Source organism: Humulus lupulus, chromosome 1 (genome assembly GCF_963169125.1).
Source record: "Humulus lupulus chromosome 1, drHumLupu1.1, whole genome shotgun sequence".
NCBI lineage: Eukaryota > Viridiplantae > Streptophyta > Magnoliopsida > Rosales > Cannabaceae > Humulus > Humulus lupulus.
In genome coordinates, this window is record NC_084793.1 from 197,447,285 (window position 1) to 197,462,401 (window position 15,117).

At 37.9% G+C, this 15,117-nt stretch overlaps 1 protein-coding gene and 1 long non-coding RNA gene across 3 annotated transcripts; both read right to left on the reverse strand.

Annotated features, from left to right (window-relative positions):
- Window positions 1-1,399: 1,399 nt before the first annotated feature.
- Window positions 1,400-2,831, reverse strand: LOC133826447 (uncharacterized). Its single transcript, XM_062258800.1, has 4 exons — window positions 2,809-2,831; window positions 2,531-2,689; window positions 1,666-1,782; window positions 1,400-1,483 (listed from the first exon to the last, which is right to left on the reverse strand). The coding sequence occupies exons 1-4, from the start codon at window positions 2,809-2,811 to the stop codon at window positions 1,400-1,402; spliced, it is 363 nt and encodes a 120-aa protein (XP_062114784.1). The 5' UTR covers window positions 2,812-2,831.
- Window positions 2,832-5,581: 2,750 nt separating this feature from the next.
- Window positions 5,582-7,099, reverse strand: LOC133824635 (uncharacterized). Of its 2 annotated transcripts, none has more exons than XR_009888550.1 (3): window positions 7,017-7,099; window positions 6,378-6,466; window positions 5,582-5,812 (listed from the first exon to the last, which is right to left on the reverse strand). It is a non-coding gene; the product is annotated as an uncharacterized LOC133824635 (long non-coding RNA). The 2 variants fall into 2 exon arrangements; XR_009888549.1 differs by having other exon boundaries at window positions 5,582-5,824.
- Window positions 7,100-15,117: the final 8,018 nt, after the last annotated feature.

The following is a 15,117-nucleotide window of genomic DNA, read 5'->3' on the forward strand; positions in this document are numbered from 1 at the left end:
CGAATCTAATTGGCATGGAATGCATTTTGATTTACAAGACTAATGAATGACTTATGCAAAGAAAAACTCCATATCTCTATCCATGTTTATATTTCATTAGCATAGCTGAAATTCCCAAATACCAAAACTAAACATGAATAGAAGATCTTGGGACAAAGCAGAGAAACATTCCCACTTAAAATAATTTCACAAGCTCAGGGTGAAAAAACAAGCTCCAAGGACCAGGACCAAGCATTTCATAATATTTTTTATCTTCACTAAAGAGAAAAAACACTTGCCCAAAAAGGAGCAACTCAAACCATATTTTAAACAACTCAAATATTAAGAAACAACATCTGGGAACAAGAAACTAAAACTACTATCCTTGCATCAAAAAGCTATTATACTGATTTAGTTTGCATTGGTAGCTGTTGTTATATCATGTCTTGTGATAGTAGTTCTTGGTTCATATGCTTGCTATTATGCACTTAACAGAAGACACAAAAAGAAGTCAACATATATAGGATTACACAAAAACAAAATGGTTATTTGCAGGGGGCACTAAGAGATGGAAAGGAAGTGACAGTGAAGAGGCTTAGCCAATGAGCAAAGGCAGGTCAAGTATTTAATAGAGGTTAGTGAAAAAGCTTCTCACTTTAGGGTGGGCACTATTAGGATTGCAGGGACTTGAGCACCATAAGATATTGTGTTTAAAATTACCAAAATAACAATTTAGTAAATGTTTTTTTTTCCTCATTGGTGGTAGGTACTGTAAGGAAACTTAGTGACTGAATGAATAGAATCAATTCTCATTAATGAAGTAATGATACAAAAGAGTATATATACAGAAAAGACCAAAACTAATAAAGTAACTAATCTACAAAATAACAATAATTAGTTACAATGAACAACTAACTAACCAAAACAGTTAGTAGCTGTAAAAATTGGCCTAACAGGTACCACATTTTAATGATCTTTTGAATCTTTCTAGGGAATATTATAATGATCAAGTGTCATCAAAGGTGAGTACAAAAAGTATCCTAAGCAGTCAACACTTAATGATCCTTTGGCAAATTTATCATGACAGCAGAAAAGCTACAAGTTATACTATTATAATAATTAGTTTTTCAAAATTGATAAATCAAATCAATAAAATTACTCATAAGCAAAGGAGATTACATAGCAAAAAGAGATTGAGGCATAGAGAATGTTTCAACAATTTACGCTAGCAGCAATTTATTGTTTCAACAATTTACTAGTTGCTTCATTAACATAGATATGAATATAGTAGACAATTTTATAGAGAGAGCTACAATTATAATATGAGATTCAGATTCAGATTTTACCCAAAATTGCAGAAAAAAAAGATGACACTTGGATTTCTAGAGAAAATCTAAAATGACAGAGAGAGGCTCAAATTTTACACCTTAAACATGAAATGTTGAAATGAGATAGATAAATGCTTCAATACAAGGGAAATGAGATAGGCATGCCATTGCACACACTGATAATGATAAATGAAACCTCAATCAGAATTAGTGTATAAGAACTAGACTAGATCAGTAAGTTTAGACAATATTAAAGCACTCTTCTGGATTAAGGTTGTTGTTGTTCAACAATATAAATAACATCAAAGCAATACTAGTTCCCTTTTATAACACGTAATAAAGTCAGAGAGAAACTAACATCAACATCAGATAAATGCCCTGCCATTATTCGCAAAGGTTGTATTCTTTCCATAGACCATATCCTTGCTGTCCGGTCGTGTGATGCACTAGCGAAATAGTGTCCTACAGGACTATACTGCTCCGAGAATTCATAACCAAAGAAGTTATTATATAACATTAAAATCATTACTAAGGAAAGATGACCATTATTTAATGTGGTGAAGGGAAAGAGAAGAGACAAAGTAAAGAAGTCAAAACAATTGTATGGCAGAAAATAGTAATAACACAAGTAATTGAATAGGTACAAAAGTAAAACCAATACCCCTAATATCGCTTTTTTTTTAACTTGAATTTAAAGAAGCAAATTCTTTTTGAGAGAAAAAAAAAGTAAAGTAGAGGAAAATCTAAAATTGTATAACACCTTATTCAATATATTTATAAAAGTTATAAATTTTTAGAAAATTGCATCCAAACAAGAGAGAAAAAAAATCTCAATTTTTATTTGAATCCAAACAAGAGAGAAAAAAATCTTTTGGATTTTCTTTTTTCCATCCTAGAATCCAAATTCCAAATAGAGGGCAAATGTTTAAGTGGCCAAGAAAGGAAACTAAAAAGGAGAATGCACACACACACACATATATATATTGGCCACTCATTTCATGTCAAATCAACAGCAGAGATGCAAAAGAACTGCTAATATGAACAATTTACAACTGAAAATGATGAGATATACCTATACATCCCATACTGGGTAATTATGACCCTTGTAGCAAACAAGATTTGCATTTAGTTCAGTGCTCCATAACCGAACTGCACGAAAACAATGTAATTCTTTCATAAACAAAACAAAGAGGGAAAGAGGGAGAGAGAATAAATGACTGTACTTGTTGAATCGGCTGAAGAGGAAAGTATAAAATCTCCCATAGGACTAAAAGAAGCTGAATAAACTGGTCCTGAGTGCCCCTGAAATAAGGTATAGGGTCTTTTTCCTCCATTTGAACCAAACTCATTTGGATTTGCATCATCGTCACCCTGCAAAACAGCTAATAGCAGCAGTATTTTAAAAATAAGATATGCTTTGACCAAAATACAGAATACAGAGCAAACAAAACATACTTTTCAACAAACTAACATAGCTTTAATAAACCTAAAGAGATATTACCATCCTTAACTAGCTTTTAACTCCATGACTGCCATCAATTTTTTAACCAAATGTTTGTTGCACTTACAGCCGAAAAAACCTAGCAATTTATGAAGGCTTAAATTGTGTTTCTATATATCCTAGACTAATTTATACACTGTAAAACACGTGCATATCTTTTTTTAACTTTGATTTATGTACAAGAATATCTCAACACAGTAGAAACAGAGGATTGACTTACTACCAACAGCCTGTTGCCCAAGCTTTGCCATATCCCAAATCTGCACAATGTGTACCAAATTTAGTAGAAAACACAAACAATTGACATGTCACATGCAACGAAAATGTAATCAAGAAAAAACCTTCAGCGATGAATCTGAAAATCCAGCAGCAACCAATGACCCGTCAGGGGGTATAGTTGAACAGTTTAAACTAGAAAAAGATAAACAGGAAGATAAGAAATTGAGAAATTTTTTTTTACTAAAACAGAAAGATAATGTTGAACCGAAAAAAAATCGAGGACAATACCCATTATGTGCATTGATAAATGTATAAAAACTAACGGATGGCAGAGCAACACTGCTCAGCTGTACATGGTTTCTCAAGTCATCAAGTATAAACTGCTCAACCTCTACTGAACTGAAGCAACAAAATAAAAGATTAATCAAATAACCTAGATCAAAAGTTAACATTACAAAAACAGTGGTAGATTTCCCTTTTTTTTGCTAGAATAAACATCATAGGTATGCAAACACTAAGACTAAATCCCTCTTAAAGACTTCGATTGGCAGAGAGAATTAAAACTGGAAACAACATATTCCATCATAAAAAGATCTATTTAAACTATCGAGAATAGTCACATTCACACATAACCAATATACATAAACTATGTTCCTCAAGCTATACAAAAGCTAAAAATATGCATCCTCATATCTGACAGCAACTATAAAAATATGGCAACTACTTAAATTTCCTATTACTAACAAACATATATGGGAAACTGTCATATAGAAAGAAAAAAAAAAAACCTCTTTTAGGCTACTAAATAACTCTCTGTAGGTTGACCAAGTTTTAAATAATTAATTTAGAAAAGAAGAATGATGCTTATCATTCCTAAATAATTTTGAATGAAAATGAAAAAGGGAAAAACATGTGATAAATACTGAGATCAGAAGACAAATGAAAAAGGAATGAATAAAAGACATTTAGATTCCATTTTAACTTCAACATACCAACATGAATCAATGGATCATAAGTGTAATACTTAGAGCACAAAGAGGGGGTAACAGAAAAAAGCAAACCCGATTGAAACAAGATAACTTTGTTGACTCACCCCCCAATGTATTTCCTTCTGATTAATCTGACTGACTGCATCCTGGCTGCTGCCAGTCAATGTAACAGCCTCCGCATCATCAGAAATTGAGTTGGGCTGTCCAAGAGAAACTGCAAACCAGTACACATGCATACATTACACATCATATAAAAATAAAGGAAGCATTTTTACATAAGCGGTAAAATAAGAAACATGTACCTTCAAAGTTGATATGCTCATTGATAATACCAAGTACAGTGGTAGATTGAGACTTATGCAGAAATTGCAGAAGAAGCTCATAAGAATACTGAGAAGACAACAAGTCATGAGTTTTTTTATACTGCTGCCTCACTGATTCAAGTATACGTATAAATAAGAATTCAGGCAAACAATGGAACCATGAAACACACAAATTTTACTAAAAGGAGCAAGAAAATTTATTGAGCTTGTGAAACAAAAGTACCAGAATAGAAGACAGACCCAGATTTATACTAGTTTTTGTCTCCTTTCATTTATACTAGTTTTTTCAAACAACTTCGTTTTTGTCTCCTTTCATTTATACTAGTTTTTTCAAAGACAAAACAATATTTTTATGATTGAAACACACACAAAGTAATAAGAGAAGAGCAGCAAGAGCATATCCTCAAAAAAGGAACAAAAAGAAAATTAAAAAAAATATATAAATGATCCTACCTACTGAAGTAAAGAAAGTAAACACATATATTTAAAACTATTTGAAGAACAAGACACAAAGGAAATGAAGAAACAATTACATCATGTACACACCTGTAGAAGTACAGTTTTAAACAAAGTTGCTTGCCATGTTGAAAATTATTTTCCAATTCAAATAGAAAGGAAAACATAGATTCAAGCTTCATAAAAACTCATACACAAATTCAAAACATACTGAGTTTATAAAGAGAGCCAATATAAATATTAAAACTTGGTAATTTTCAATACCGAACAGTGTCAAGAAGAGAGGAATGGGCATCTGAAATGAGGATTGAGTCAAAACAGAGGGGCTTTCCACCTCACGTGCCATCTATTACTCTTCAATCAAGCAAACCACTCATTCTGAAGAACAAAAAAACTCAATCTGAATACTTTATTTTTTATGCTTATAGTGTCTCAAACCAAAGAATACAAAATGGATTATATTACTAAGCCAATGATACAGGAGAAGATAAACCAGAAAACAAAACTAGGCTGCATAGCACACCACTATCAGAAACAAAATTCCCAAAACTAGCAGCATGTATAGCATGTTGTAAACAGTAAACACAACTAGGATAAACAAACAAACTATATACAGAAACATAAAACACAAAAACTCTAAATCTAAAACCAATATAAAAAACATAATACCCAAAGATGATGCCTAAGAATAATGGTACAAGTTTAATCATAAATGTGATAATAGACAAAGAACAGGGACTTTAATTTAAATTACAACATCACCAAAAGATGAAATAAGACTTAGCAGGCTCTCATTAAGATCTCTTTTGAATAATAAACAAACTATTATTTTGGCATAATGAAGATTGAAAAAGAAAACAGGGACATACGCATAACCAAGAGTGGCTCTACTTATGAGCCCAAGAAGCAAAGAACCTTGAAACAGCATGCTTGGAACCTGCACCAGGTCTCCCGTGGCATCAGGATTAGATGAAAGCAGCAGACCAACAACAAACATTGAAAAGGACAATGCAGCACCTGTAATGACACCTTAGAACAAATAATAAAACTTATCTCAAACTAACACTTAAACAATTAAACAAATTGTTATGAACAAAAACGAATTAAGAACAAGAAATTTTCAAACAGGTTCTTCAACACGCAGCAAGAACCAACACTTTCACAACATTTGTGCTCTCAAAAGTTTCTCTCTTAACACATAAAAGCTCTTTGCTCTTTCTTGTATTCTTGCTCAGTTAAATGGAAAAAATTACTAGCAAACTAAAGCATGAAGAAAAAAATAACAACTTTTCCTCAAAATTGGGTTAAAAGATGAGCAATATTTGCTGACAAGCCAATATTGTAAAACATGAAAAATGATCACCAATCACATAAATTTGACTTTCTTATAACAACACATTTATAAAAACCTCATTTCTCTTACAGGTTATGTATGCAAGCCACCCTTTTGAAAAGATGGTACAAGGCTAACTTGGACTAAAACAAGATACAAATGGCTTGAGAATGCCCAAAGAGGGTGATATGATATCTTTTATGAACACTTAATAGAAAGTAAGGAAAAAACACTGAGCAAGATACTTACCACTGAAACTGAAGTTACAAGGTCATACATCATTATCCCTGCATCTGCTAGAGCTACACTAGCGCATGAAATCACAACAGGCAAATCACCTACAAACAAAAAAAGGATAAAGCCAAAGAGCATGCTAATTACCTTGCTTTCTTGTATACTGAACAGGAGCTAAATTCTGACACGGAAAGACCAAATTGCACAAGAACATAATAAATGAATCTTTACATTTCTTGCTCTTCTTATAGTACTGCGAGAACCCATTTTTTCTATGATTGCAAATAGACATTAAATTTTTTTGTTAATATATAATCTCATCTAAGCATTTATACTTATTCAAACAAAAAGTAAGATTCCTATATCCCAGACATCCTTCACATGCTGGCCAATTCCTATATCCCAGCTAACACTCAGCACAATGTGGCTCATCAAAACAATAACTTACAAGTGCAACAAAAAGAATCTTCGGTGCACAAGTAAAAATTCAAATCATGTATCAATAAGACATTATAAATAAACTATCACAGGTACTTAGTAATTGTACTTTATGAAAACTAAAATGTGAGAAAGGAGGCATCATACTGTGCCTAAGCATAACATGAGTTTGGAAACTCAAAACAATTATCAAACCCATAAATGTTGTAGAATAACCTCACTAAAGTCAAACCCGTCGAATAAACCACCGTCGCAAGCACCGTCGCACCCATGAGCGAGCCACGCCGTAGAACCACGAGTCAAGCCTCCGTGTCACACGACCCAAGTCGTGGGCCTCCACCACCTTGTTACACACCTGCAACAAACAGAGAGAAAGAAAGAAAGATTGAACACTAGAGTAGCTCAGAGAGAAAGATAGAGCGAGAGAGAGTTACCGTTGAAGAATGATGTCGTCGCACTGTCCCTCTCCAAAGCTAGTTTCCGAGAGAAGCCCCTGCACACTTCCATTCACCCGTCGACCATGTGAAAGAAATAGAGGGAGAAGAACAGAGAGAAAAGAGATCGAGAGAGAGTCGGAACGGTTAGGGCAGAGAGGTTCCATTTCAGAAAGAGAGCTTTTTGTTTTTCTTTTGTTTTCTGATTTTATATAATCAGATTGTGAATTAAAAGGAGGGGACGAAGTAAAGGCGCCATATTACTATTTTATTTGGCGCCTGAATTTCATTTGCTGTTTACTCCGTGTTTTCATTTACTTATTCAACAATAGCGTTTTAAAAATTATGTTATATTTTACCGTAATATTTACTCATATTTGTTGTAGTGACACTGGTTTCGTCCTCGGTACCAACTCATTAACAAATTCAATCTCTCGGTGTGGCAGTAGCCTTGGTAAATTCTTTGGGAATACATCCAGAAACTTATAGACTAGCCTAGTCTCTTCAGGTCCAACTAGTATGACCTTAATGGTATCCACCACACTAACTAGGAATCCTATGCAACCTCATCGCAACAGGTCTCTAGCCCTCAATGGTGATATCACAGGAACGCGGGGCCTGCTCACAATACCCATGACTAAAAATGGATTCTCACCTTCAGGCTCAAAAGTCACCATCCTTCTCTTACAATCTATGGTTGCCCAATACTTGGCTAACCAATCCATACCCAGAATCATATCGAAACCTTCCATAGCTGACTTAATCATATCCACTGATAACTCTTTACTATCCACCTCTACTGGAAATGAACTAATCCATCTCCTAGAGATTACCAATTCCACAGTAGGCAACAAAGTCCCAAACCCCACAACATAACAATTACATGGTCTACACAATCTATTTATCACTCTACTAAATTCAAAAGAATGTGTAGCACCAGAATCAATTAACACAATGTAAGAAGATCTGGTACTAGATAGTTGACCTGTCACTGCTAAGGGACTAGCCTCAGCCTTTGATTGCGTCAAGGTGTACACTAGAGTTGGAGTCAAACTGTCTGCCTCCTTAGGTTCTTCCTTCTTCAGTCTTGGGCAATCCTTCCTGAGGTGCCCAAACACTACACATAGAAAGCATTCCTTATCTTGGCATTCTCCCAGATGGTGCCTCCTACACTGAGCGTACTCTGGGTAAGTCTTCTAGTTCTCACCTCTGCCCTGACGGCTAATCTGAACATCTCAGAACCACTTCTCTAATCCAAGGGTGCTAAATGTGTCTATAGCCTTTCTTTTCAGATCACTGGGGTCTCCTCCCCTGTCCGACCCAGTAAATGGAGGTAATAATCTTCGAACATCATGCCATACAGTGCTTTCCCTCCTTATATCATCCTATGCACCCTCAACAGTAAGAGCCCTCTCTACTGTATAGGTAGAGATCTCATATATTGGGGGTGATCCTGATGCCCTAGGCTACCCCAAAATTTAGTCCTCGAATGAATCGCTCCTTCCAAGTCACATCTGTCGGCACCAAGTCAAAAGAAAATTTGGCCAACCCATCAAATTTATTGACATACTTTGTCACTGTCATGTTGCCCTGAACCAGATTCATAAACTCATTCGTCTTCACAGTTCGAACTATGTCACTCTAATACCTCTCATTGAACAACTGTTTCAATTCTTCCCGCCCATAGTAACGACATCCCGGGTCTAGAATACCATTTCCCACCAAGTCCGGGCATCATCCCGTAACATATACGTGGCACAAATAACTTTATCATAAATACCATCCTCATAAAGTCGAGGATGGAGCTAATAATGCCCATCCACTATTTAACTCTGAATGGATCTAGGCCTCCTTTACAAGATGGAGGGTAATGTTTCTGGAATCTCTTGTATAGTGGTTCCCATCTGTTCTCAACCCTAGGTTGAGAAAAAACTGGTGCCATTACCGGCAGAACAATCGGAGTAATGTTCTTTGGTAGACTCTATTGTCTCATCCACCCGATCTCTTCCTCTTGCCTCTGTAATCTCGCTTGCATATCTGTAAACATCTCCTGCCAATTCCAAGGGGCGGGCGGAGGGTTTTGGCCTTGTTTATCATTTCTAGCCCCGATATTAACACTGTCTGGTCCAATTGACTGCCTTGGATGAATAACTTCCAAGTTCATCTGCAATCAATGACTCGGCCTATCAGGCATGATAATCGTATCCCGAAACCATCCCACGGGCAAAACCAAACAACACATCATCGACATAAACACATGTCTATATCATTCATGCATCAATTAACAGGCTATGCTATAACAATATATATATTGTAACGCCATGGATAACCAAGACCGTTACATTGTGTGTTTATAAATGTGTAAGACTTGCTAATCAAGTCATTTAGTTGAAAATGTGTCACTAAAACCATTTTTGAACTAGGGTTAAAAGATTTTGGTCATAAAAGATAAATTTCATTTAAATAAGCGTTTAATACACGGGATCCCAAAAATAGGGTTAAATAACAGTTTACAAAATTTCCAAAGGTTATGTACAACCACAAGCCACTCTAATGGCAAAATAGACATTTTAGGGTCTCCCGTCCCTGTATCATCCCTCGACCGTGGCGGCCGAGCAGCCGACTATGTACATTCTGCCCCCAGAGCTCTCCAAATCAGGGTTGGTCTAGCTTACCCTTGCCTTTACCTGCACCACGTAGCACCCGTGAGCCAAGGCCTAGCAAGAAAACCATAAACATAACATAACCAATAATAGTAATCAACCAATTCATAAATTGTTAATCAAATACTCAGCAGACCACATCGTTCACATAATCAGTGATATTAGTCAACAAACCAACAATCTATCATTCAGATAATTAACATGCCACAATCATCAGATTAACAACAGTAAACATATCATACAATATCCAGGGTCAACGCCCTTAGGTCGCACCCTCTTTTTATCCCGCTGACTCAGACTCACTTAGGCCAAGCTCAGTGATTATATAGTTAACCTCAGCTACTAGTGGCCAAGCCGCATCCTATGCGCAAATATTAATTCCAATACTCTTAGGCCATTTATTTCATGCTCACATGGCATAATACCATCATACAACATTGCATACAAGTATAGGGAACTCTTAGTCCCAACATAGCCCCACAACCGGGTGCAGTTTTCTTACCTTTGATTCCGAGCGGAAAAGGTGAACTGGTTCCGAGCACGATCCCTAGCCTCGAGCCTTGGCGACAAACCTAGTCACAAGAGTCATTGATATCTATCAACTTCCAATTAGAAATAAAATACCTAGGGAACAAAAATAGCCTCTGGGACCTCAATTTCTACTAAATCGGGTAGTAGAAATTGTCTCGAGCCCTAACAACACTAAGAACTTCTCCAAGCTTAAAACTCTCAGGCGGGTTGTGACTTGACTCAGCAAGTCGTGACTTGCCCCAAGTTAGAGAGAAACCTCCCAAGCAAAAAGGGGAGGCGGGTCGCGACTTGGCTAAGCAAGTCGCGACACCCCCCCAAGTCAGAGAGCTCCCATGGCAAGAAGGGCCACACACACTGCGGCGCTCCCAGGCTGGGTCGCGGCGCGCCCTGTGAACCCAGGGAAAACCAGGGTTTCCTCCTCCTTTCCCAGCCAAGAACATTCAAGCTTTGCCCAAATATTTTCCTCTCAATTCCACACTAAACTAGATACGAATTCAGACCCATAATCACATACTTTCACCCTATAATTCTCAACAATATAAACAGAAACCAGCACTTCAATTCAGCCACAAGAATTCTAGTAATAACCACTAAAATTTCCTACTCAAGCCATCAGCCAAATTCATCACTCAACCTATATTCAAACTCAAAAATCAACCTAACCTACTCAACCTCAAAACATAGAAATTAAAGCCAGATTCTTACCTCAATTTATAACCCAATTCCCAGCTGAATTTCCTCCAAATCCTAGCTTAGTTCCTATTTAATTCCTTTTGTTTTTCTTTGAAAATTCCCCAGCCTAAGGCTAGCTTCAACTTCAATGAGGGATAGTGAGAGTGGGAGAAAACGTGAGGGGATGAGAAAGAGAGAGCTAAGACTTTATCCTTCTTTCTTTCCTAGATTACTCTAAAACCTTCTCTGCTTTTGTCCTAATAAAAAGGCTGAGCATATCATTTATTAATAAAAAGACCATTTTACCCCTCCCAACAAAACTAACCTTTAACTTAAACTAAGGGTATAATAGTCATTTGTTCCCAATTCCCACTAATTCCTCAAGTGTTCCTAATATTTATCACTCAAATCCCATCATCCAAATAATCACCAATTATCTACCCAAAGTCTAATAATCTCCAATATATCTCATAAATTCCTGACAATACCCCCAGGCTCCCCCGAGCCGGGTATAAATACCCGCCGTGACTATTTCGCCAAACCTCTCACTAGGACCGTCTCGAGCCATAAGCTGCAAATATATCCACATAATAATGTGGTCTAAAAAATTTACCACAAATAATCACATTTATGCCCTCAACGGGCCAAAAAAATTACAAATATGCCCCTATGAGCTAAACAGGGCCCACATGCATATTAATACTCATAAGCATGCATTTCACATACCCATATAATCATATAAGCATGCTTATCACATAATCATGCATTAAATCATTTAAATCACACGCAAAACAATTATGCCCCCACCACACTAATCAAGGCCCTTAAGCCATATTAGTGATTTTGGGTCGTTATAACTATCCCCTTCTACTGAGAATTTCGTCCTCGAAATTTACTTGAATAACTCGGGATATTGATCCCGCATCGCTGACTCAAGCTGCCAGGTTGCCTCCTCGACCCTGCTATTCCTCCATAACACTTTAACCAGAGGAATTGTATTGTTCCGTAGAACCTTATCTTTCCGATCTATGATCTGAACCGGTCGCTCCTCATAGGACAAATTTGTCTGCAATTCTAAGTTTTCATACTTCAACACATGTGTCGTATCTGAGACGTACTTTCAAAGCATAGAAACATGGATTGTGTCATGAACTCCTGACAACAACAGTGGAAAAGTTAACCTGTAAGCCACCTATCTGATCCTTTCCAGCATCTCAAAAGGTCCAATAAATCTAGGGCTCAGCTTGCCCTTCTTCCCACACCTCCTCACCCCTCGCAATGGTGAAACTTACAGAAACACGTGGTCCCCAACCTGGAACTCCACGTCCCTACGCTTAGGATCAACGTAGCTTTTCTGTGTGCTCTGTGAAGAAAGCATTCTAGCTAGGATCTTCTTAATAGCTTCATTAGTCTTCTGAACCATGTCCGGTCCCAGATAATTTCTCTCACCCATCTCATCCCAATGAATGAGCGATCTACATCTCCTCCCATATAACATCTCATATGGAGCCACTCCAATCATCGATTGATAACTGTTGTTATATGAAAACGCAATCAACATGAGATACTTACTCTAGGATCCCTCAAAATCGATCACACATGCCCTAAGCATATCCTCCAACACCTGAATCGTCCTCTCAGACTGTCCATCAGTCTGAGGATGAAAGGCTGTGCTGAACTTCAATTGAGTCCCCATAGCCTTCTGTAAACCACCCCAAAACTTGGAAGTAAAGATAGGATCCCGATTTGACACAATAGACTTAAGAACCCCATGGAGACGTACGATCTCCCTCACATACAACTCTGCATACTGATCCACCGTATAAGTCATCTTCACTAGAAGAAAATGAGATAACTTGGTGTATCTATCCACTATCACCCATACCGAGTCATGAAGCCCCACTATCCTAGGTAAGCCTCCCACAAATTCCATTGTAATATCCTCCCATTTCCACTCGGGAATACCCAACCCCGCTGGTCACTGATGCTCAGCTTTGACCTGTTGACAGGTCAAACACTTGGCCACGTACTCCACCACATCCTTCTTCATCCTGTGCCACCAATGCAACGTCCGTAGACCCTGATACATCTTCATGGTACCCGGATGAAGTGAGTACGGTGTGGTATGCGATTCATCCAGTATCTCTCATCTAATCCTCACATCAGTCGGAACACAAATCCGACCCTGATACCGTAGCAGACCAACCTCACAACTAGAATAGTCCTTAGCTACCCCCGCTAAGACATTCTCTCTATCCTCCTATAATTGTACATATACAAACTAACCCTCCTTAATTCTCTCTAATAGGGTCGACTGCAAAGTAATGTTGGCCAACCGGCCCACCACCAACTCTATCCTCGCTCTGGACATTTCATCAGCCAACTCTCTCGAAATCTGAGTGGAACTAAATAACTGCCTCGCGCCCCTCTGGCTCAATGCATTCGCCACTACGTTGGCTTTCCTTGAGTGGTAAAGAATATCACAATCATAGTCTTTTATCAACTCCAGCCAATGCCTCAGCCTCATGTTCAGGTCCTTCTGCGTGAGGAAGTGCTTTAAACTCTTATGATCGGTGATATCTCACATTTCTCCCCATACAAATAATGCTACCAAACCTTCAGTGTGAATACCACTGTTGCTAACTCTAAATCATGGGTAGGATACCGCTGCTCATACTCCTTCAGCTGTTGTGATGCATAAGCTATAACCTTCCCATTCTGTATCAACACACAGCTTAAGCCCAACCTCGATGCATCGCAATATACCATAAACTTTCCTTCCTCCGAAGAAAGACTTAGCACAGGTGCAGTAATAAGTTGTTGCCTCAACTCTTGAAAACTGTTCTCACACTTGTCTGACCAGATGGACTTCAAATTATTCAATGTCAATTATGTCATCTGTGTAGCAATCTTCGAGAACCCTTCCACAAACCATCTGTAGTAACCTGCTAGTCCGAACCTTTGAGGCGTTCCTTGGCCTCGGCCAATCTCTCACTGCCTCCACCTTAGATTGATCCAACTTAATCCCATATTCACCAACTATGTGTCCAAGGAATGTCACTTCTGGTAACCAAAGCTCAGACTTCTTAAACTTAGCATACAACCGATGTTCTCTTAACCTCTGTAAGACCTGTCGAAGATGTTGCTCGTGCTCTGCCTTTGACCGAGAGTATACTAAAATGTCATCGATGAAGACAATCACGAACTGATCTAAAAAGTCCTTGAACACCTTGTTCATTAAGTTTATGAAGGTTGTTGGGGCATTGGTCAAACCAAACGACATGACCAAAAACTCATCGTGCCCATACCTCATTCGGAAGGCCGTCTTTGGTATATCCTCGTCCTTGATCCTCAACTGGTGATAACCAGATCGAAGATCAATCTTCGAGAATACCGTCTTTCCCTGCAGCTGATCGAACAAGTCATCAATTCTTGGTAGAGGATACTTATTCTTGATAGTCAACTTATTTAAATCTCTGTAGTCTATACACATCCTCAAAGTTCCGTCCTTCTTCTTCACAAAAAAAATCGGAGCATCCCATGGCGAGTAGCTAGGCCTCATAAATCCTAAATCCAGGAGTTCCTGTAACTGTATCTTCAATTCTTTCAATTTTGCTGGTGCCATTTTATATAGTGCCCTCGACATTGGCTCTGTCCCCAGTGCCAACTCAATGACGAACTGAATCTCCCTGTGCGGCGGTAACCTTGGTAAATCCTCAGGGAATACATCCAAGAATTCATGAACCAATCTAGCCTCTCTCGGCCTTGTTGGCAAAACTCTAGTAGTATCCACCACACTAGCCAGAAAACCTATGCATCCTCCCTATAATAAGTCTCTAGCTCTCAGCGCTGATATCATGGGTACGCGGGGTTCACATACTGCACCCACAAAAACAAAGGGATCCTCTCCCTCTGGCTTAAAGGTCACCATCTTCTTCCTATAATCAATAGTAGCTCCGTATCTAACCATCCAATCCATCCCCAAAATCATGTCAAAATCCTCCATACCTAACTCAA

What these genes read in the sequence shown, in the direction of transcription:
- LOC133826447 (XM_062258800.1), bottom strand. An exon ending in CTCTTCAGCCGATTCAACAA is followed by an intron (nt 1,783 to 2,530) that starts GTACAGTCATTT and finishes TTCTCGGAGCAG; the next exon opens with TATAGTCCTGTAGGACACTA. An exon ending in GGCATTTATCTGATGTTGAT is followed by an intron (nt 1,484 to 1,665) that starts GTTAGTTTCTCT and finishes TATCATTATCAG; the next exon opens with TGTGTGCAATGGCATGCCTA.